The following is a 15069-nucleotide window of genomic DNA, read 5'->3' on the forward strand; positions in this document are numbered from 1 at the left end:
ATGCGGTGTACTTTATTTATGTCTTGTGTAATTTTGGTATGAGTTCAGCTGTATTTGTAATGAACCACCACTTTCAGATGTCACTGCCTGTGGGTGTAATAATCCCAAATTAATTCCCTCTTAAGATTTCCTGCAATGAATACACTAGATCTAGGGTTGGGTTTTATTCTGTTTTTAACCAAATATTCTTTGCAACTACAGATGTGTAATTAAAGGCTGTTGAACAGTTTAAACTTCTCAGAAGAATACAAATAAAAAGATGTTAATGAAGTAAATATCTGTTTAATTTACAAACATCAGTAGCATTACTGATATCAGTCCAAATAAGACAAAGCACACTGCATTACACATGTACATCTAACTTTTTTGTAAAAAAAAAATAATAAAATAAAATTGAAAAACATCTGCATTTTTACAGGGTACCCTGGGTTTTACTGAAAGAAGAACACAACCCACTATTGATTACCAATTCTACATTATAATTTAGCAGCAACATGTTAACATGGGGAACATTAGGGCAGTAAAGTAGTTTTATTATTTGGGGAAAGTCACAATTCTTGATAGCACAGCCTTTTTTTTTCTTTTTTATAAGAAAGGTAAAGAGCTCCATGGGAATATTAATTTATAAAGATCTACCTTCTAGTGTCATTTTCTACACGCCATCTTATTTTCTGTAAGTACCGTATATAGGGAAAATCAACTTCTCTACAATTGCCACCTAGTGTAAAGACATTTTTTGTCATACATTATGGGTTCTTGGAAGGTGTCCTGAATATCTGCTGTATGTGAAAACTGCAGTGTCCTCACTTTCAGATTCAGTGACACCAAGTGGTCAGATTCTAAGGAAGAAGGGAAAGGGAAGGGGAAGGAGAGGAAAAAACAGACCAAAAACATATACCCCAAGACGACATGCTACGTTAGTCCTATTGCAAAAAATCCTGATTTTTAAGTCCTTTAAAAAAAAATTACAAAAATACTGGGACAAATATAAATTAATATATATTAAAGCATTGAAAAACAGTAAAAGGGATGACCTAAAAAGGTTAAGTACAATGTACTTTGATACAATAAATATTTCTCAATGAAACTGAATACTGTATAGAGTTGTTTAGAACTCATAGAAACAGAAATCCATATTATTACTAATTTATCCATCAATAATCTATTTTTATCATCCTTGAAACATTTATATTACAAAAAATTAATACTGGAAAAGGGCAGAAAACACTTTTTTTAATGCTTCTTTTGCTAACATGCTGACATAAAAGTATACATCATCAGGAGATTTCAGGATTATAGTATATTCTCATATCTCCCATTTCCCATTCATTAAATGGGACCCCATCTTCTCAAGATGCTTAGCAATTCCCAAAGGTAAAATATTTCACACAATTTCTATTTCTGTATAATCTGATTTTTTTCACTCATAGTGCTTCCTCATTCATAGTTAAGTGATTGGCATGGTCTGTCAAGACAATAAAGTATACCGATACGAAAGTGAAAAAACAAGCCTCACGTTCTGGTCAACATTTAAACTCTGAGCTGTTAAAAGTCACATGTGTATAGTGTCAGTGTATCTTCAGCATGTTATAAAGAGGACTCCATGTTAAAAGCGGTTAAAGTTTTCCATCTCTGTTGCAATGTTACCAGGTCTTTTGGTTTTTTTTTTCTTCAAAGCTCCTCTGGGTTATGAGAAGTCTCAGTTCAAGCACTTGAATCTTTTTTTCAAATGAAGAAAAAGTCTTTATTCTCATAATAAAAATAAGTCTGTTCTGTATTTTACAATATATTTCAAATATTTCCACTATGAAGCATTAATTAGTCCGACACGGTCAATAAGTATACAACATTTTCAAAAGACAGTGTGACAGGGACGTTTAGGAGGGACAATTTGTACAGCCACACTTCACCACTTTTTCCACCTCGTCCACAAATGATGACCCATCAGTGCATTCAAAAGAGTATTTCCGCCTCTTGCTCCTCAGTGGCCCACAGCACTGCCCGGTGGAACATCCTCCTTTACATTCTAGTCTCGATACCTTCTTGGTCGTCTGGCACGCAGCATACCCTTGCTGCTTTTGGTAGTAATCTCGGATTCGTTCCCCTCGACAAGAGATTTCTGAAGGAAAACAATGTTTAAAATAAGAGACACACTTTTGAGACACAGGACAGAGAAAGCCTGACACTGCTAACGAAGGTGCTGCAATGCTAATTGCCATTAGGACTGACACTTTAAAGTTTGACTCAAGCTGTACACTGGAAACCAGAGGTTCTAGCAGATGTAACTTCATTAATGCCGAGTTTTATTTCCTATACCCCCTGTTTTCAGAAAAGCTTATATTATGTATATGCAAACCATAAATACAAAGCTATTACAATGACAAGAAAATTGGAAGCTTGAATATTTTCCTTTTTGGCTTTTTTTTTTTTTTACAAAAACACACATCTTTTATTCCTACATTGCTTGCAGCTGGTTCTATTTACCATAGGGAAATGTTTCAGAGAGCATGCAATTTAATTTATTAGACCTGGAGTTTAATATTATTCAAACTGTTATTTAATGCAAGCTACATTCCACTGACTTCATAAATTACTGAGGTATAAAACCAGCTGAAAATGAGACATCTGTTAAAAGTTCTACAACCATATTCCTCTATTCTATTCACATCTATGTATTACACAAAATAAATGCCATATGAGGTAAGGGAAAGGGAGGGAGAGCTTCGATAGACAAAGGAAGAAGAAAAAGGTAGGGGGAAAAGTCATCCTGTTTTCATCCATCTCACCTGCATAATTCGCTGTGATAAATCAGTTGAAGCTGAGAGGTCAAAAGTAGAGTTTGTGATAAAACTAGGAGCAGAATCATTGGATTTGGCTTCTCAGTTGCAGAAGGCAGAGAAACAATAAATACAGAAAGATACAGCAGGTAAAAGGTAGTAGTTAAATATAGTAAAAATGTGTTTCTGAATAAAAGCAAAAAAAAAGAGAAATGTTTTCACAGCAAAACACTTGATGAAAAAATCCTCAAAATGTAAACAAATTCATGGCAAAAGTTGGATTTTTCTCTCACTGAGATAAATTCTTATGGTAAAAAAAGAAAATCAATAAATGTGTGTATCGTGGGGAAAAAAAAAGTTGGTAATGTTTTTGGCTGTTTATGTTTTAATATAAACTCCCTTTTTTCTAAGAGCAAATCAGCAACATGATTTGTAATGCTTTGTTTACCTTTGTCACAGCTGTCCCCCGTGTATCCGCTGCTGCACTCGCAATATGGTTTCCCCAGTCCCGAAAGCCTGCATTTGCCATGTTTACACCTGATGGATTGGCAGGGGTTAAACAGCATTTCCTCTTCATCACAGAGGACTCCCCCATGTCCCTGCAGGCATTTACAACTGTATGAAAACGCATTGATCGGCAAGCAGGTACCATGCACACATCTACAGGGGAAACAAGCCCAAGAGAATAAAAATAAATTATTCATCAAAGTTCAGGCTAAGCAACATTAACTACAAATACTTTGGACTGTACTCAGAAGAAATTGCTTTTGTTTTTAATGGACTTTTTTCAGTGAGATGCAGTGAAGTGGTTTATAATTGTTATGCAGGTTTACACAAAAAAAAGCTGTAGTACAGAGATCTGTCTCACCAGAAAACAGCCACTGTAGATGTGTTATGGAAGACTTTTACAGGCCACAGTTACTAAAACAAACATTTCCTCTCTACTTAAATTTTCTGCATGCTTTTGAGAAGAATGCAGCAAAATCAAGCCCAAATGTAATCTACTAGAGTTAAGTAGAGAAAAATGATACTCACCTGAAATTATGGCTCTTCTGTAATTTTAAAACACACCATATTGAAGTAGGAAGCATACACATGAAGTATGGGGCTCCCAGCACAAAAACAGGTCAGACACTTCTTAACCGAAACTTCTGGCCCAAAAAATGGCAATTTCAAAGCTGAACATGTGCTCCTCCTTGAAACATATTAGTCTGCCTCTTGAGAGGTCATGCCAGCAGAGTGGTCAAGTAATGTAAGAGGCAGGCCTTCACTGAAAGCCAACAGCACTGATCCGGTGCTTATGTAGAAAGTCAGGCTAGATGAGGTTGCATATTACCAAGTCTCACCCAAGCGTTTAGACCAGCTAGTCTCAGCTGCACTTTGGTAAACATTCATGGCAGGCTCAAATCTTGCCGTTAGACAAAAAAGGCTGGCTGTGAGTTGTCGCATCTGCTAAGTTCTGATGTACAGTAGTATGGGAACACATTGTTGTCTCCTGAAGAAAGAGGTAGTGTTTCCCAAAAGGAGGATGTTTAATTACCTGTTCCTAGACATAAACTGAAGATTAAGGGAATTAATCTTCTGTAAACATCAGTGACTTGGAATAGAACAAGTTCCCATTGTTTGTTTGGTGGAACAAGGTCAATAGCTTTTTTCCTAGAAATAATATTACTTTCTTTAACTGTTGCCTTGATACACAGGTATTCTGTCTACCTAATGTTTCCTAGAGAGACTACAGTGAAGATTCCTCTGTAAGGAGGAATGCAGTCCTGACGTTCAAGGTCATGGTCACACTCCCTAATGTTTCTCCTTTCTGTAATACAAGATTCCTGAGTCTACAAAGACCTTAGTATGTTGTGGCAGTCATCTAAACAAACAAATAAGTAATAAAAAAGCATTAGATTAAAAAAAAATCCTATTTAATCTAAAATAAAATATTTTGTTTCAACTAGAAGATGTCAAAAAATCCTATAAAACTGCATTTCATAGTCAAAGAAGAGTTCTGTTACGGACAATTTGTAATCTTTTTAGGAAATGGTCCATATCTCTTGAAACTTTTTGCTTTGTACTGCACTCCAGGACAGTAAGAAATTTGGTAAAACTGAAAAGAATGCACAACAGTTTTTAACTGACGAACTTGCAGTAACTATTTAAAACTGTTTCAGTTTATAAATATCAACAAGTTCCACTCATCAATAACATCTACATTCCACTTCTCCATCTGTACCCTTAGTATGGTGCAAATGCTTCAGGCATGGCATGACTTGGAGGAAAAAGAGTATGGGAAGCTACTTGGATCACAGGATGCTTAAATGGAAAGCACAACTTTTGTAACATAACTTCCATTCATATATCCAGTTTGGGATAAAAACCTGCAAATGTAAAACTTAAGTAATAGCTTAAGTACTTTCCATTTTCATGTTATGCAAAAAAATCTCTACTTTTGAGACAACTATGTTTCCTAAACAATTGCTCCTGTGGTTGAAGCATGATATTCCAAGACTCAGATTAAGCAACTCAAAATGGAAGCCTTAGACAGTGCCACCAGGCAGATAGGTTTTGTTTAGTTTTCATTGTGTTCAGTATTTCATCTGTTCACCACTTACAAAATAACTAGTTTTAGGACATCTGAACTGTGAAGTTGTTCAGGTGATGCTAACATTGACATATTCTATACAGGCTGTTGTAGATATCGAAGCATTCTGTGTCAGGATCTTTGGTAAAGTTCTGTTTGATTTAGAAGATGATTAAATCTTAGCTAATGCCAACTCTCATACTTTTGCTGCCACCCGTTCTTTGAAGCTCTAAATTTCATCTTCAGTCTGTACTGAAAGGAACATCCAGCTAAGTGCAAACTCTTGAGCACAGTTTCATCTTATCTAATTTTAGGTACCTATGTCAGGCACTCAAGTTAGATGTACAATTTCCATAAGCTCCCCACAGTGTCATGGAGAGAAATGAGCTTATCCAGAGGGTGATTGGACAACTTGAGGTCTAGTTTACTCTTCAGAAATGTCTTTATTTCTTTACTGACTATTGAGTAAACTTTGGTCACTATGTTCCCAAGTCAAACAGCTTGATTTAGGTAAAATTTCTAAAAGATCCCCTACATTTTTGAAACAGAGGTCACTGTGATAAGCCTGTTTGTCAGGTAAAGTGGAATGCTATCCTGTATTAAACGGAAAAAATGCATCTATTCAATAGGCAGGACTTAGAGATGAATCGAGAAATAAAGAAACAAAATCATCAAGAACTAAAGAACAACAAATCCTTCCTTCACTCCAAATAAACAGTTTTGTTTTCTCTTTCTCTCCTAAAGGCTCTCAGCATTGTACAGACACAACTGAAATCAAACCAATATTTTCAAGAGAGAACAAAATACTAATATTATGCTCACTTAATTCTGTCTTTGATATTGTCTGTATTTGCTACTTGTCAAGTTTTGTAAGTTACTGCAAACAATACTCAGTTTGTGTGCTGATGCGTATGGTTATAAGAACCTACACAAAATCTAATTCTTCAAGGGCAGTTTAAAAAAAAACTATCACAGAATCACAGAATCTTAAGGGTTGGAAAGGACCTCGAAAGATTATCTAGTCCAATCCCCTTGCCAGAGCAGGACCACCTAGAGTATCAGAGAGTCATAGAATTATTTTAGCTGGAAGAGATCTTTAAGATGATCAAGTCCAGCCTTTGTCCCTAGCCCTATCAATCACTAGAAAGTAGGTCACACAGGAATTTGTCCAGGTGGGTTTTGAATGTCCCCAGAGAAGGAGACTCAACAACCCATCTGGGCAGCCTGTTGCAGTGCTCTGTCACCCTCACAGGGAACAAGCTTCTTTTTATGTTTCTCTGGAACTTCTTATATCCTAGCTTGTACCCATTGCCCCTTGTCCTATCATTGGACATCATTGAGAACAGCCTGGCTCCATCCTCCTGACACCTGGCCTTTACATATTTGTAAACATTAATGAGGTCACTCCTCAGATTCCTCTAAGCTAAGAGTCCCAGCTCCCTCGGCCTTTCATCACAAGGGGGATGCTCCACTCTCTTCATCATCTTTGTGGCCCTGCGCTGAACTCTCTCCAGCAGCTCCCTGTCCTTCTTGAACTGAAGGGCCCAGAACTGGACACAGGACTCTAAATGTGGTCTCACGAGAGTGGAGAAGAGGGGGAGGGGAATCTCCTTTGACCTACTGCTCACAGCCCTTCTCATACACCCCAGGATGCCATTGGCCTTCTTGGCCACGAGGGCACATTGCTGGTTCTTGGTCATCCTGCTGCCCACCAAGACCCTCAGGTCCCTTTCCCCTAAGCTACTCTTTAACAGTTCATTCCCCACCTATACTGGTACATGTGGTTATTCTTTCCCAGATGCAAGACTCTACACTTGCCCTTGTTAATTTTCATTAGATTTCTCCCTGCTCAACTGTCCAGCCTGTCTGGGTCTTGTTGAACGGCAGCACAGTCTGCTGGTGTGTCAAGCACTCCCCCCAGTTTAGTATCGTCAGCAAACTTGCTGATAGTGCCCTCTGTTCCCACATAAAATTATTTATTATAGTGCTTGATGGTTAGAGTTCCCTGCTATTTTTGACTCCTAAAATATAAAATTAATGTGATAGACATCACATTTGTATTTTTTTAACCTACTGTGACTTTCTTTCTTTATCTCTTAAATGTGTGAAAGAGGACACAGAAAAAGACTCACAAACAAGAAAATGCTATAATGCTATGCCTCAAAAATTCTGCTTTGGGGAGAGTCAAAAATGTAATGGTATTGAAAAAGTCCATAACCAATGTAAACAATGCTAACTGACCTGTAAAGCATAGTAACTGGTGTATAAAGCTTTAAAGGGTAAAGACTCTTCTCACATCCTGTGTGAAAAGATCACTGGGAATTGAAAATTATCTTATTAGAATCTCTTAACAAGCTCAGGTCACTGGTTCTCCAAATTTAAAAGTTTGTAACTGTTTGTCAAACTGTAGAAAAGACAGTGGCAAAGCAAATAGATTGACATCTTGCTGCTCATGTCCAATAAATGCTGAAGAACTTTGAACTTCTGAAGTTTCTGATCTTCTTGTGCTGGGAGACCATAAGCCAAATAATTTATTCTGTCTCTATAGCAAATTTAAAAGATTAATATGCATAGATATAAATACTCTCATATATACATACATTTTGCTCTTTATCTACAACCCTCCACATGAACATACATAAAACGTTCAACATAAATGTTCTATTCAAATCAGCAAAAAAAAATTAGCACATATAGTCTTAAACAGAAGTTAACCATTGAGGTAGAAATCTATTTTCCTGCTAAAACCTGGGGTACTGTGAAAATAAAATAATAATAATAGATATAACTATTGCATCAAATTTTTAAAACACACTAGAGAATAATAATATTAGTATTTCCTCATTATATACCGTTATAACTATGTAAATTTATATTATTTTCCATTTGCAACTTCTAAATTTTTTTTTCACTAAGTGTCATACCAACACTTGTATCAGTGTAACAACTGAAGAGACCCATAGAGATGTAAGAGCACCTCCCAGGCTTTAGGCAGAATTTCAGTGAGATATGTGTGTCTCCCCTAAACTGGGGACTTTTTCTCATGAAGTTCATGGAAAGAACATACTGTAACCCAGGCGCTGTTTTCATTTTTACATGCTGTCATGGTTTTGTGAGGAGCCATTTCTGCTTAGTAACCTGGGGAGGGGTAAAGAGTTCTCAGACTTTCCCCTGACTCTTGGGTTCAGACCCACCTCTGGCCCAGCTGGGCCAATCTGGTGCCTCTGCCATCACTATTTAAGAATGGGAATTTGAAGTGCTTGGGAGGAGGTGTAAAAGTGGTACAAGATGGAGGTGACCATGCAGACCCCACAGTCAGGGAAGGAGGAAGGAAGAAGGAGCACCAGACCAGAGACCCCTGTGCAACCCATGGTGAGAATGCAGCTGTACACCTGCAACCCATTGAGGGCAACAGCAGGTCTGAGAGCCACCAGCAGCTCCGTGTGAGTGCACCCAGACGGGCAAGAGACTGTGTGAGGAGGCACAGGCCATGCTGGAGAGCCTGCAGGCCGCAGAGTAGACCCACATGAGAGGCAGAGAGGATGAATGCATGGCAGAGAGGATGAATGAGGCAGCCCTTGGGATGAATGCACATCGGAGAGGCCTGTGCAGGGCTGCCATGTGTGTGAGGTACTCCACGGAGGAGCAGGGAGGAGTGGTACAAAGCCCACCTGCCCTGAGGAGAGATAAATGGCAGAAACCATCGGGAATAGACTGACTGAAACCCCAATTCCCTGCCCCCCTGAGCCATTCAGCAGGGGAGGAGAGAAAGATACTGGGATCAGGGCTCTGAGCCTGGGAAGAGGGGAGGGGTGGGGAGAAGGTGGTCTTAAAGGGCTGGTTGTGCTCTTCGTCATTGTACCACTCTGTGTTGTTTTGTGTTGGTTATGTTTTGGGGTTTTATGGTTATGTTGCCCTTTGGCAATTCTCAAGTCTGTAGTACTTGAGTCTAATCACGGTCTTTTGTCCTTGGATGGGCCTAAACCACAACATATGCCTAAGATATTTTGTTTCTTGCTGAAGACAGTATGAACTTTCATGAAAAAAATACTCGTAACAGGTGACTTATACACATGTTATACTACTGTTCTGTTTTAAGGAAGGACATACTTATTTCCAAGACACGGGTCATTAGCTTCTTGATCACACAGAGGTCCAGTCCATCCTCCTTCACACTCACAGGAAAAGCCTGACTGGCTGGTAGCATGGCATGTTCCATGCACACAAACTTTCTTATGACAAGGCTCACAACCTGGCAGGATTCCCACTTGTAATGGCACATTTCTGAAGTCCTGGAGTTCACTGTTGATATACAGATTCCGGATGCAGCCATGGAAACTGGTGCCGTTCTGTCCTGGAGACTGGCGTAAAGCTGCTATGTTATTTTTCACAGGCATGCCTAGGAAATAAGTAATATCAAATAATCAATATCTGGGACAATTTTCTGTACCATTTTGTCTATTTTTAAAACATTTTAAAAGAAAAAATTCTTCCTATTTAATTCTCAGATATTCAGCCTACAACCACGAGCAATGATCTTGTATTTGGAAATTGTCCTTGTTGTCAAGTACGCATGTAAACCAGCTCCAAATCTGTAAGCCTCTAGATCTGATTGAAGAGGTGTATGTAGGACTTCACACAGGAAGCTCAGAACTGGGAAAAGGTTCAGATAAATGCTTGGTTTTGACCTAGTGCAATTAAGTCCAGGACAGTACATAGTTTCTAAGTGTTGGACAAACAAAAAGTTGGTGAAATTTAGCAGCTGATACCCAATTTCTTTTGTAAGGTGGTGAGGTACTTAAATCCAGAAGAATTCAGTAGATCAGCTCGTCAATTTAAAACTGGCATACAGATTTCAAATGTGAAATTTTGCTAGTGAAAATTCGTGGAAAGAAAAGCTCAACAGGATGAAGTTCGACTACTTTCAGAAACACTTTTTTAGCATGTCTCCAACAAAGATTAATAAAAAATGCTACTCATAGTTTGCCATTATATTTTGAAACAGAGACAGTCAATAATAACAATCTTCAAAATACTTTTGTGTACATATTTCTAGAAAATGTAAATACCCCTGATGTTGGCCATTTTCAGAATAATTCCTCTGTCGTAATCTGTAATTGTTGCAGGTGTCATTAGAACTGTAGGTATATGTGATGTGGTTTTCCTGTTTTGACCAGTTAATCGTTTGAGACTAATTCAGAAGGAATATTAAACTACTAAATACTGTTTCCTTGTAAAAATGAAGTTTCTTCTAGTCCTATCCCCTGCTTTTATTCTTTACTTATTGCCAACACATGAACTATATTAGTCCTTAATAGAGTATATTTAAATAATGAATACACAAATGCCTAAATACCTCCTGAGACTAATACGTAAAGGAAATCAAAGTGCACTGAGCCTTAGAAAAGGATCTGTTTACCTGAAAATTAGCTTATTATTTGCACCGGTTTATTCCTAGATGAAACTAACAATTTTCATTCTGGTACCTAGATAACAACCACAGAAAGAGTAATGATCTGCACAGTTGCTCTTTAACCATGTAAACTGATACTTCCAATAGTCTTATATAGTTATTCTGAACAGTTAAGAGTAATGCAGAACTGCTATGCAACCTAATGAAGTAGATCTGTCTTTCATTTAGAGGTTATTGTAATTTCATTGGTGCTAAGCTTCAATCATTATACAAATGAGCAATATTGCATTCATGATGATGAAGAGTGTAATCTTTGACCTCATCAGTTAAGTAAAATAGGGACAATTATATTTAAGGATGCAGACTGCAAACAATCATTACTTTCCATTTCCTTAACACTATTTGCCATATTCTCAAAATCCAAGGGCAAGACAGAGTCATCAAGGTCTCTTCACCCTGATGTCTCCCTTGAAAGCAACACTGAACAAATGTTTAGGCATATGGCTTGAGGCATTCTAATAGCAAAATAGACGCACTGAATTTATCCACTGTAAATATAAAATCTGCAATAAAATTAAGTACATCAATGCAATGCTAAACTAGATGTTATATTTGTGTCACGAAATTTAGATATGATTTTTGGGAACAATATAAGCAGAGAACATGAGGTATACAACCTGTTACAGAGAAATTTTTGTTGTCTATAACCTCTAATATGGAAGACATTTGGAAACCCAATGGAAACATATACACAAGTGTTTAGCCTCTTAACTTTTTGCTTCCTCTAGCAAGTTACCAAAGGCCTTCTGTTAGAAGGCCAGAGTGTGTGCAAAAGCTGCTCATATTCTTTAGCAGTATTTCTTAGATACTTTTTAGAGAAACATTCTTTATCAGTTATAAAAGAACTGCCATAGAAATGATGTAGACAAATATTTCAGTTCTATTTCTGGAAAAGTAAAAAAGTAGTTCTTTAAGCTTTTCAGCACTGGAACTGACTACAGATAAATTATCAAATTACTGCATAAGGAAGTAAATGGTACCTTGATTCAATAATAGACATATAATAACACTGTGAAAAAGAGTATCTCATAGAACCTGCTAGAACCAAGCAGGTACAAATGAAAAGCAGCTGATGCCGTACCTGAGAATAGGGACTTCCAGGAAACAAGGTGCTACTCTCAACTACTAAAATATGCTCTGATTTCTGAGGAGAATGTGAAGTATCAGTGAAGCCTGTGACGTCTTTGAAAAGGTTTTGAGAAGACAAAGATCATCTCTTAAGATTTCTTATGAAAAGCCATGGGCTTCCAGTATGATTTACTGAGATCTTATAGAAAGATCGAATATCGAGTGTGTGCGTTCTAACCACACAAGAGAGCCATACAGTTGGAAAAAGGCCAAAAAACCACAAAAGTATACATTGATTAGCCCACTCTCTGTAAAAATAAAGTTAAATTCAATGCAACTCAAATAATATGACCCAAGAATAACTTTGAGGAAAAAAAACAAGGGAGTGATGTCGGGGGGAAGAGAATAAGTCATAAAGAGAAAGACAGAGAACCATACAAGGGCTTTCTGTCAAGACTGAATTTCTTCCTGCCAGATGAGGTGATAGTTACCAGAAATGCCATTTTAGCAGGAAGGTGATAAGAGTAAGTGTAAGCTACAAGATGATATATGTGTCAAAATAAGACTTTGGCAAAGATAAAAATACTTCAAAATATCCTACTGAGAATCTGAGTTCTTAACTGATGGAAATGTGTGATCAAGTTCTCTAAAAATTCTAGATACAGCTGGGCAAGAAAAAATGAATGAATCTCAAAAGATGGGTGATATAAAGATATGAGTAAAAGATATTTATCTCAAAAAAATTAAAGATCATAAATAAACAAAGACAGAAAAGTTAAAGAGTTGAATATTGTCCTAATGTGTGGGTTTTTTCTGTATTTTGTAATAATATGCTTTCAATAATTGTTTTCATTCTGTTTTGGACCAATGTTTTCTGTAACAGTGTAAATAATTGTCTGCTTGGAGCCTGAAAGTGAAGAATAGAAATAGAAGGAACACAAGAACTCTCTTAGGTACTCTAAGGAAGTCTCATGCACTAAGATGAAAAAAATCCCCGTTCTTAGGAATGAAACCACTGAAGAAAAAGATTATTTAAACATTTTTCTTCTGATACTATGTGCCCTCGTGGCCAAGAAGGCCAATGGCATCCTGGGATGCATCAAGAAGAATGTGGCCAGCAGGTCGAGCGAGGTTCTTCTCCCTCTCTACTCTGCCCTGGTGAGGCCTCATCTGGAGTCCTGTGTCCAGTTCTGGGCTCCTCAGCATAAGATGGACAGAGAACTTCTGGAGAAAGTCGAGCACAGGGTCACAAAGAAGATCAGGAGATTGGAACATCTTTCATATGAGGAAAGGCTGCGGAAACTGGGGCTGTTTAGTCCAGAAAAGAGGAGACTGAGTGGAGATCTCATTAACATTTACAAATATCTAAAGGGTGGGTGTCAGGATGTTGGGACATCCCTTTTTTCTATTGTAGCTAGCAACAGAAGAAGAGGTAATGAGATGAAGGTGGAATACAAAAAGTTCCATTTAAATATAAGAAAAAATTATTTCACTGTGGGGGTGATGGAGGAGCGGAACAGGCTGCCCAGAGGGGTTGTGGAGTCTCCTTCATTCCTTGCAGGTCTTCAGGACCCGCCTGGACATGTTCCTATGTGACCTGATCTAGGTGAACCTGCTTCTGCAGGGGGTTTGGACTAGATGATCTCTAAAGGTCCCTTCCAATCCCTATCAATCTATGAAACTATAAATCTATGATACCTTATAATGATAATGCAATTAGTACAATTCTCCTAATGGAGACATAGATCTGCAAGGTGAAGAAGCAAGGGAGAGAACATTATGTCACAAATCTGTAGGTAAGTGTTAGCGCTGTGCAGAATAAGTGTTTTTAGTTGGCAGTCTAGCCTCATTCCATCAAAAGGTGCTCATAGCAGACAGGGATCATTCTGCTCACTATTCAAGAAGTAGTAAAATTGGCCTTCACTGTCATTAAATAAGAGATGTTGACAATATACAAGTAAGCCAGCACACAATGTTATACTAGAATCTAGGACCATCTCTTGCAAAAAAATGTGGCATGGGACAGTATATAAGCAACAGAAGCAATACACATGAAAAAATTCAGATATGCTTCCACAAGATTGTGGAGGATTCCTGATAGGAAGCAATTTTAAATGCAGCTCATACATCTGATATTTTTATTTCTTTTCTCTGGTGTTATGGGGAGTGAAATCTATCTTGTACTTCTTCCATCTTAGATGAAGGGAGGCAATGACAAAATCTGAAAAGATTTGAGAAAAAGCTAAAGTGTTTCAGAGGAAGAATCATGATTGTCAGAGACAAAACCCTCACCACATTAACTGAGGCATTCATACTATTTTTATAGCAGATATTATTCTTGATTTTCTTTTCCATTACAGATATATCTAAGCAACTAGTCTATATATTTACAAATACGATAAATAGTACCTTCTCTAGAGAAAATAGGCATCTCGCAAATGTACTAGTGAAAGTGTAACTTTCTGCAAGGAGGCAAGACGCTCAAGTCTAAAGACTTACTCTCATACACAAAGCAATTAAGATTTAGACAAACTGTAAAAAAAAGTAGGTATTCCTTTCACGGAAAGAACAGATCAGGAGTCACCTTACATGTCTCCTATAAGGGTGTAAGGTTAAACTTACTAGAAGATGAAGATTAGTAGAAGTATTTAAGTATTTAAAAGTATTTAAGTATTTAGAAACCTTGCTAAATCTCTGATCACAAAGAACTTTAACTTGCTACCAAGGATAGTAAGGAGGCAGAAAGCAGTGGTTGAAGTTTCTTACTCTTTTATCTATATTATGCGGGCTCATCAGAAATTCAACTGCTCTTCAAAACAATGGGCTTGAATACATAGCTCTACAGAATAAATTGCAGCAAATGATAAAAAATGTTTCAGTGTATCTCCATAATCACCTCTTATCAGTTTTGCTGAAATGAAGAATTCTTTCTTCTCAAAACAAAAATCTCCAACAACAAACCCTGCCACACACCGTAAGGCACCTGACTAGTTGGTTTCCTTCCTACTTAGTGTCATAATTCCTACCAGCCCTAAGCAGCAAGATCTCCAGACATAAGTTATACTTCATGGCTTTATACATGATTGAAACAGAATGCTATCATTCTACACTTTCTCAATAGGTGTTACTAAATCATCAGGTAGCTAAAAAACATTAAGAACACTTCTTCAGTATAA

At 37.5% G+C, this 15069-nt stretch overlaps 1 protein-coding gene across 2 annotated transcripts in view; it reads right to left on the reverse strand.

Moving 5' to 3' along the window:
- Window positions 1-1182: 1182 nt before the first annotated feature.
- Window positions 1183-15069, reverse strand: part of SLIT2 (slit guidance ligand 2) — a 265496-nt gene continuing 251609 nt past the window's right edge. For both annotated transcript variants that reach the window (XM_061991809.1, XM_061991808.1), the window contains 3 exons: window positions 9463-9751; window positions 3226-3437; window positions 1183-2119 (listed from right to left, as the gene is read on the reverse strand). In XM_061991809.1, coding sequence (XP_061847793.1) covers window positions 1878-2119; window positions 3226-3437; window positions 9463-9751 — 743 coding nt within the window. In that variant the 3' untranslated portion in view covers window positions 1183-1877. The remainder of the gene's footprint in view (window positions 2120-3225; window positions 3438-9462; window positions 9752-15069) is intronic.

Source organism: Colius striatus, chromosome 3 (assembly GCF_028858725.1).
Source record: "Colius striatus isolate bColStr4 chromosome 3, bColStr4.1.hap1, whole genome shotgun sequence".
Taxonomy (NCBI): domain Eukaryota; kingdom Metazoa; phylum Chordata; class Aves; order Coliiformes; family Coliidae; genus Colius; species Colius striatus.